Consider the following 9,089-nt stretch of genomic DNA (forward strand, 5'->3'; position numbering starts at 1 on the left):
GTTCGACTCATTATGGATTATTGGAGGCGCGTCACAGGGACACAACCAACTCAGCCGGCCGCGGCTTTATTTACGGATGAAAGTCGCAACAGATTCTTTTTTTTAAATTGAACTTCGTATTGCAAAGCAGGAAAACAGCAGTCATGAACATACACGTGACAGAGATGTACTTAGATGTATGGAGGTCAAGGGAGTCAAAAAAAACAAACCAAAACAAAAACAGCAACAATAATAAACAATGAAAAAGACTAGCAATCATCCCTTTGTTGCCAGGCCAAGTCCCATAAACCCAATTGCAACCTCTGAACTGAAGGAGTGTCCAAATAGGTCCCGGCGGGGTAAAAAAGGAAAGGTTTGTCCTTGAGTGCTGTAGAGAAGGCAACGATATGTGAAGAAGATCTTTGCAGCGGAAGGTGGCAGGTAGCTCATCATTTAGCCCTAACGAGCAAGTCCTTGGACCCAGATGCAGTCGGCAATTAAATATGATGCAAAGCTGGTCTATGAGTGATGGGTGCTTTGGATTCTTAAATTATGTCATTGCTTAATGTTCTGTTTCTGGTCCAAAGTTGTTTATGCTGTTATTCTTATATCCATCCATTCATTCGCTTCCACTTATCCTTTTTCAGGGTCGCGGGGGGCGCTGGAGCCTATCCCAGCTGTCATAGGGCGAGAGGCGGGGTCCACCCTGGACAGGTCGCCAGTCTGTCGCAGGGCCAACACACAGGGACAGACAACCATTCACACCTAGTGGCAATTTGGATTATCCAATTAACCTATCCCCACAAGCTGCATGTCTTTGGACGGCGGGAGGAAGCCGGAGTACCCGGAGAGAACCCACGCAAACACGGGGAGAACATGCAAACTCCACACAGAAAGACCCCGGCCTGATGGTGGAAGTGAACTCAGGACCTTCTTGCTGTGGGGCAACAGTGCTAACCACCGTGCTGCCCTGTTATTCTTATATATTAATTTAATTTTGCTGCTGTAAACTGCTGAAGCAAATAATACAGTTTCGAGTTTACTTCACTGCACCGCACTCTGTAAATAGATCAGTACATTCAATGCAACACAGCAACAAAACGATTCCCTTTTTAACTCCAGCAGCAACAGGATATCCGCATGTTCGCGATGCATAGAACAAATCGGTTCTCTGACTACATGCAGTCATCATCGACACAGCGTGGACGTGGAGGAAACGACGACAACAACAAGCACAGAGGACTAATGTTCTGTCCCCTCGTGACCTCTGTCATGGTTCATCTTCACTAGTCTGTAGTGCTGAGCGTCACAGTCCACGAACGACAGCCCGGATAAAAAACACCAGCCCAAACAAAACCCACAAGTAACAAAGTCCGCGCTGACTCTTACTGACGAACCTCGCTCTGTGATGAAATCTTCCACTGTTACACGGCAAACTCAAACATGTTCAGCCTCATAAAGTTTCCTGTTCAAACTGTATGACACTTCCCGTTATTCAGCAGTGTGTGTGTGTAAGTCAGACCAACAGCCAGTTATAGAAAATATATTAAAACTATCTTGTTTAGGAAAAGAAACGACAGATATTTAGCAGCGTAGCTCAGCTCGGAGCATCCACCCGCTGTAGCTTGGTCCCCAGCCTGCCTCCTTGCAGGGTGTAGTCGTTAGAGCCGTAATGATTGCTGAGTACAAGCCTGTTCAAAACAGTGTTATTAGCATCCAGGTTGTGCCTTATAAAGGAAATGTCGATTTACTGCCACTCGGCTATATTTATTAGCCTACTGGTGTTTCATTATAGCTTGGTATTTGTTGTATATAAAACATATTTGGTATAAGACACATTTCAACCACACAAAAGTAAGTAGTAATCACAGAAACACATAAAATAAAGGTAAAAAAAGTGAATGGATCTTTCTTACGGTACGTGACTGTGACGGAGCTCTTCTTCTCGCGAGTTTTATGGTCGTTGCCAAACTAACTTACAGGAGCGTTGCTGCCACCTACTGGAATTTGGACGAGAGTGCAGCAGGAGAAAACAAAAAACAAAAGAGAATAACGACATTCATCTTCATTGGCCAGTTATGTGTACACACGCAAGGAACTGAGCCCCGGATATGAGCTCAATGTACCTACAGAATAGACGAACAGGCAGCAGAAAATAACAGCATATTTTTATGGTGGAGTAGTGTTCAAAGATGCACAAAGTGCCCGTCTCTGTGTGGATATAATAGATTTGGTTGTTCTTACCACAGTGTTGGCATTGGTTGCTATAATTTCTAACTGTGGAATCCCATAGCTGATGATGTCTTCTGCTCATTACAAGAACTCGAGGACGTAACAACGCTGGATGTCCTGTGTGCACTCTTTTATACTCTGCCAAGTGCTGATTTGTATCTCTCCCTCAATCTTCCAGTCTGGACGTACAATCACCTAGTGTCAATTGGATTTAATTACATTTATCATTAGCTCATTTCTCTTCAAAATCCTGTGCCAATCACAATATACTAAATACAATTAATTTTATTAAATCATACATTTGAAAAGTCATTCATTCTTTTACATTAATGGTTTCTTAGTGTCGGAGTAAATCCCCTCCCATCATTTTCACACACACACACACACACACGCAGCAGCCTCCAAGGCATCTTCCCACACTGTCAGTGTGAGGCCTGTCATTAGAATCATTATTATATTTTCTTATTCATTCTATTGGTTAAAGGCTCCTGTAAGTGCAACACTGAGGGAACAGTTCACCCTGACCGATGTAGGGTTAAAGGGGACCCCGCTCTGGCGCCAGGCCTGCGGAGGGTGCCTGGTAGCCGGGCCTTAGCCCATGGTTCCCAGCTGGGTGCCGCCTGAAGAAGGGACATGGGACCACGATCCTGTAACCCCAGCACTTTTATATTTATCAACCTGAACATATATATATGTGGAGAAAGAACCGACAGTCATGTCTTTCTCAGAGCTGTAGCAGAACACCATCAATGTGCAAAGTCAAACTCGTAAAATTCTTACCGGTAAGTGATTTAGACTTTTTTGAACATTAACCCATTAAGTATGAGATGAACTAGGTCTGTGACAGAAGACTATTGTGGCTCTTTGAAGTTGAAGGCTGTGTTTAAAGGTTTCGACTGATATTTAATTACTTTTTCATGTGTAATTGTTGCCTGGCCTGAGTGTTCAGTTAGCTCTCTGTATATGATGGTAACAGGACACAACAAACACAACGTAAGTGTGCACGTTCCACTGCAGTGAACCCAAGCACCTGCTTATATTCCTGCACCTGCTTTGATATAAAATGAAAATGGTAGAAAAACAGCGTGGGGGAATTCTTCTGTCAATAGATTAGCAGAACAGAGGTGTCTCTGTAGTCATACTTCTATTGACATCAATGAAAACACAAAGTATCTTTGTTGTTTTATTACTTTCATTTGGCAACTTGCTCGTTGCTCCTCCATCACGATTAAACAAAAGACAGAAAACCACTAATGGCTACATACACATCCAAACTGCATCAGTATGTCATTTTACAGTACATCTCCATACTCATAAGGTACATATTAATTTACAGATAATGAGCTAGAAGTCTACACACCGGCCCTTCCTCTCCCAATCTCCATAGCGAGTTGGCTCTGGACCCCGTGGGCCCCCCTTCTCCTTCGTCACAGGGTTCACATCATCAGGGAACTCTGAAAAAATAAGAGTAATTGAGATCTTCAGTGACAGTTTTCCTTTTCTCAGTTTACAATAAGGTGAGTTTCAGACCTTTTGAAACCTCTAGACCAGGGGTGTCAAACTCCAGTCCTCGAGGGCCAGCATCCTGCTTGTTTTTGAGATATCCCTGCCCTACCTGCTGTTGATCACCTGGATCAGGTGTGCTTTGCCAATAAGAAGCTAAAAGGGCAGGTTAGTTGGAAAACAAGCAGGACAGCGGCCCTCGAGGCCTGGAAGTCGACACCTGTGCTGTAGACCAATTTGTAATGAAAATGCATATTAAATATAAAAATATACCTAGTCTAAATAAACGCACTGTCCATTCAAATGAAAATGTTTTGTTAGGAGGACTGAGCACATAGTCTAAAAATGTTTAATCCATTTCAACGACTTTGGCCGTTTCTGATTTCACTTCATGGTCATTCTGGAGATTACAGTTTGCACTTGTGAGCCATTTCTAAACTTAATCCCTATAAACACTTCCCAAAAACCAACATCCCAGATAGGGCTGCTCGATTATGGCAAAAATGATAATCACGATTATTTTCACTGACACTGAATCTCGATTATTTGACGATATTTATTTAACGATAACAATGTGTTGAATAATGACTTTAAAGATTGTCAAAAAATAATATAAAATAGTGAAAATACTGATAACAGTGCAAATGTTTGCAATATAAAAATAAATGTAAACATCTATGTTTAGTGAACTTTGCAGTGTTGCTCTGTGGTGCAGCTACTGTAGCAAAGTTTACACACTGTGTCTACTTGATCCAGTCTGACTGAACCCATAATGCTTCCACACCACTGAAGGTTTTTTTACCTCTTTTCAACCAACAGCAGTCACTCTCCTCTCCAAATAACTTCTGCTGAGCTTCCCTCGGGTCCTCTTAATTGTTGTGACGCGTGTTCGAAATGCAGAGAGGTGCGCTCGATTTGCCACACGGAGCAGCGCGAGAGTAAAGCACGAGGGAGGGGCTAATAATCGGCTCAGTCATTTTTAATGATCGTTGAAAGCCCAGATTGTAATCGAGATTAAAATTCGATTCATTGAGCAGCCCTAATCCCAGATGTCGGACAGAACGTGGATGTGACTCCTGAGTTTGTGTGTTCCAGTAACAACGTTTGAAAAGTGAGAAAAAACCATAGCATGCTCATAAAAACATTCATGTATAACTACCAATGTAGCATACTAGCTTTTAGAGCTTAAACACACTCCTGCAGCGCGTTCATGGACAGAGGCGGCTCAGTGTGCTGCTTATGGCTCACTTATTGAATCCAAAACAGTGGCAGTACAGATGAAAGTTTTACAGTCCCACTGCTGTTTAAACTCACTACCACCATCACCTTGAACTGGTCCCTCAGGGTTGGTGGGTTGACTCTGACTTTCTGAATAGGAAGTACAAACTGAAGTTCCAGATTGAAACTCTGACTGGGAGCTCTGAAATTCTGATTTTATTTGGAGCAGGACACGATTCCAGCTGCCACAGGACGAAAGGTGAGGTACACCTTGGACAGGTCATCAGCCTGTTGCAGAGCTAACAGAGAGACTGACAACCATTCACTCTCACTAACTGCATGCTTTAAGACTGTTGGAGGAGAACCCAGTACAGTGCTAACCACTGATCAACAGTTTTACTCTCCTGTTTGATCTTAATCTCTGTTCGTGTTTCTAAAGACAGAGACTGTAATAAAGAAACAGCACTTTCATTCTTCATCATCCCTGATTATTAACAGTATTATTTACAGTTTGTTCGCTGATCACTTTGGTTGTCAACTTGTTCAGTGCAGTTTGTAACTGTTTGTTAACTAGGTGCAGAAACGCTTTGTCTCTTTCTCACTTTCTAGTACATCTTTGCTCGTCTCTTCGAGGTTGTCAAACCGTCCTTTTGGGGTTTTGGCCTTCTTCAATGGCTCCTTGTCATTCACCGCTCTGCTGGCTGCCCGCAAACACCCTGAAGGAAGAGACACACTCAAGTATTAGGTTCCAGTTTATTCAATGGCGTCTTGTCTACTTTTGTTTTGTTGAAGATCTGTACCCTGGCCACTTCTTCTATGGAAAGGGCCTGACCTTCCATGATGGCTCCTGTTCTTGCTCTTCTTCTTTCTCAGGTTTCTGCTGCCTAAAATATTCACTATGCATACTATCAGTTGTACCTATCTTCCTGTATACTGGCGTTAGCACTCACTAGTCCTCGGCCACCTTCCTTCCACTTAGCATACAGACTTAGGGTGCTGGGTTTGGGGTGAAATCCTCCATGCATGGTAAGGAAGTTCCTCGTCTTGATGTCAGTGGCTTCTGTTTCCTCCTTTGGCCAGGTTATTATCCCAGCAGGGCGTAGATGTTGATTGCCTGGATCTTGTTCTTCCCATTCAGCTTACTCTGCAGATATTTGGTGGTTGTGGCTTTCCTGGCGGCCTCTTCATGGTTTCCCTTTGCCAGGGGGATTTCCAGGTACATATTGCTATCCTCAGTAATGTTCCCCTTTGCCTTCAATTACTACCTTTGCGCTCTTTGTTACCACTCAATTACATTTCTCCAGTCCAAATGACATTCTGATGTCACCGCTGCAGATGTTAGCGGCATGGATCAGTGAGTCGATGTTTCCTTCACTCCTGCCCTGTAGTGCTGTTCGCCGCATCAACACTGAGTTGCTGCTGCTCTCAGGGTACTGTTTATCTTGTACAGTTCTAGGCACTCTAGAAGCCATGTGTGAGACATACACCTTCTTGTGGTCAATCCAGGCGGTGCACAGGTTGTTCAGTCTGGTCAGTCTCGTGTGGCTGCTCCATCTAACATTAGCTTATGTTTTGCTCCTCTAGTGTGCTTGACAATTCCCTTCAGTGCCCTGATCATGTATTGAAACATGTACTGTTCATCTTAGCACTTATGATGCCTGACAGGTGCTTCCCTATTGTATTGAGGCAGGTTATTGGTGGTAGTTGGATGGGACTGGTCCCTTCTGGGGATCCTTGGGAATCATTTAGCCATTCCAAGTCAATCTTGTCCATCAGCAGCTGGTTCATTTGTACTGCCAGGTGCTCGTGGAGTGCAGTTAGCTTCTTTGTTAGCCTGGTGCTGTCCAGAGACCCTTTCCTGGATATCTGCCACTGTGACGGTTACTGGATCCTGTTCATGGAGGCTGCTGTGGTTTGCTCTTAGTCACTGAACATTGTTGTTGTGTGTTGCACACATTAACACATATCTATGATCTTTCTCAGCTGCTTCTAGACCCACTTAAATGTCAAGAAGTGTGAGTTTTCTCCCTTACAGAATGCAACATATCCCGTCTGTAACTTTCCTCTGTCAGTGCGCCCCAGGGTGGCTGTGGCTACAACGTAGCTGCCATCACCAGTGTGTGAATGGGTGGATGACTGGATGTAGTGTAAAGCGCTTTGGGGTCCTTAGGGACGAGTAAAGCGCTATATAAATACAGGCCATTTACCATTTACCCTCTTTCCAATCAAGAAGAAACATTTATCCACTATTTAGAATACGGACTCTTCTGTTCATTAATTATGTACAGGACCTCCTCCTGGCTCTGCTCTTTTGTTCTGCGGGTAGATGATTTAAATAAAGCATTTAAAGAACAACAACAACTTGCAAATATAGTTCATTTTCCAGGTTCCGTTTTCTCTTACTGAAGCGAACAAACTGACCTGTGAAAAGCGGCTCCACAGCTGGACTGTTCCAGAACAGCTGTCTGGAACACACGCGCAGAAGAGACATCTCTGAAAAACAGAAACCAGCAGTTGTTTTCTATGTACTCCGCCTGCACTTATACAATGACGTTACTGTTTGTCGACTAACATTTACGCAATTTTCATCATCATCTAGCGACGAAAAGTGATCGGCGAGCCAGTGCAGTGCTGCATGCAGCCAGCAGGGGGAGATAAAGGCTAAATATCCGCTTTGATATTGACTCGTCGGTTTAATTATTTAATTAAAATACAGCTTCACATGTAGAAAATAAGGTTGTGCAATTCATCCAATTTTAATCTAGTTCGCAGTTTTAATTTTCAGTTAAATTAATGAGATCAAGCAGTACAAAAACGCGCGCTTTGCTAACAGAATGCAAAGGAAAGCAGAGCAGCCGCTCCCTGAATCAGCGCTCAGCGCTGCCTGCGTGTGCAAATCACAGCTGGTCTGGACGGAAAACACGGGGTCACAGTTTTTCCAAATTTGTCCGATAAACCCACCGAGGATGGAAGGCTTAGGAGAATGTTCACAGTACAAGACAAGATACACGTGATCTCACAGCTGTGGAGGACTTTTCTGTTTTGTTTACACCACACAGGCACAATGAATGGAGTGTTATTTTTACGTGCAACAAAAGTATTTTTCCCATTAAACTTAAATAATCATGACAAATAGTCCCGATCTAAACAGTGATAAAAGAACAATTAAATATACAAATACAAAACAACAGCAATAATAATAATAATGACAACAATAATAAACATATGCATGCCATATTCTTTCTTTTTATCATGTGCACCTCCGCATTTACCAGTGAGTTAAATCGATGAGTAATGTGATGTTATTCTACTTTATATTTCCAGTGCACCAAATTTTAGATGGAAGAACCTTTGCTGTCAAATTAAGGTGGCAGCAAAAGTTATTAGAATAAAAACTTTACACAGTGAATCATAAACAACCAGCCAATAAAATAATGCCACCTAAGAGGTTAAATGAATGGCAGTCATCATCCCTTCAAAATGAACATTTTCATACAATACTCCGCACCACCACACACACACACACACACACACACACACACACACACACACACACACACACACACACACACTATGGCCCTAGTATTGGTATATGTTGAAAATATAAAATTTCAGACACGACTTGCAATTAAAATACTTGAACTTTATTTCAAGCAGCAGCTGTAAAATAATTCTTTGACATTAAAGCATGCAGAATGATAATGTAATGATATAACATTATTATTAACAGTCACTTAAAATGCAGTTTCGTTTTGGAACTTAGCCCTCTAACTGTTGTACAGCACTGTGCGCCTGGAGTGTTCAGCTGCCCAGATGAAGATCGAGAAACTCCCTCTGCTCTTGTACTGCCAGTTGACAGTGGAGTCAGCTGTTTTCACAGGACAAAAAAGTGTTGGGCACCTGAATCAAGTGAGAGAAAGCAAAAGCACACACCCAGTATATACAGTCCAGTCTCATATGAGTCCAGTTCACAGAGACACTGGCCACAGCATCAGCTTACAGTTTTTTACAGACGCTAGGACACATGTCTCAATACTTAGGTCACGTTTGCAAAACTCCTCACACAGTGAGCACAACAGAAGTCTATGTGGGCCAAACTGAGGACCAGTTATCATTGTTTTGGCACAAAATGCATTCAATGACTACATCTCTCAAAT

At 42.8% G+C, this 9,089-nt stretch overlaps 2 protein-coding genes across 4 annotated transcripts in view; both read right to left on the reverse strand.

Annotated features, from left to right (window-relative positions):
• Positions 1–1,974, reverse strand: part of cep68 (centrosomal protein 68) — a 21,703-nt gene extending 19,729 nt beyond the window's left edge. For all 3 annotated transcript variants that reach the window (XM_005749855.1, XM_005749854.1, XM_005749856.1), the window contains exon 1: positions 1,896–1,974. The gene's annotated coding sequence lies outside the window, so the exon portion shown is untranslated. The remainder of the gene's footprint in view (positions 1–1,895) is intronic.
• Positions 1,975–3,381: 1,407 nt separating this feature from the next.
• sdhaf4 (succinate dehydrogenase complex assembly factor 4) lies at positions 3,382–7,525 on the reverse strand. Its single transcript, XM_005749857.1, has 3 exons — positions 7,354–7,525; positions 5,535–5,648; positions 3,382–3,665 (listed from the first exon to the last, which is right to left on the reverse strand). The coding sequence occupies exons 1-3, from the start codon at positions 7,421–7,423 to the stop codon at positions 3,556–3,558; spliced, it is 294 nt and encodes a 97-aa protein (XP_005749914.1). The 5' UTR covers positions 7,424–7,525; the 3' UTR covers positions 3,382–3,555.
• Positions 7,526–9,089: the final 1,564 nt, after the last annotated feature.

This window comes from Pundamilia nyererei, unplaced genomic scaffold, assembly GCF_000239375.1.
Source record: "Pundamilia nyererei isolate P.nyererei 1_Seehausen unplaced genomic scaffold, PunNye1.0 scaffold00256, whole genome shotgun sequence".
Lineage (NCBI taxonomy): Eukaryota > Metazoa > Chordata > Actinopteri > Cichliformes > Cichlidae > Pundamilia > Pundamilia nyererei.

Excerpts from the sequence above, each read along its gene's own strand:
- sdhaf4 (XM_005749857.1), bottom strand. The coding sequence starts at position 7,423 with ATGTCTCTTCTGCGCGTGTGTTCCAGACAGCTGTTCTGGAACAGTCCA. Across the intron at positions 5,649-7,353 it reads TGTGGAGCCGCTTTTCACAG|GGTGTTTGCGGGCAGCCAGC; the intron begins GTCAGTTTGTTC and ends CTCTTCCTTCAG. Across the intron at positions 3,666-5,534 it reads GAGCAAAGATGTACTAGAAA|AGTTCCCTGATGATGTGAAC; the intron begins GTGAGAAAGAGA and ends TTATTTTTTCAG.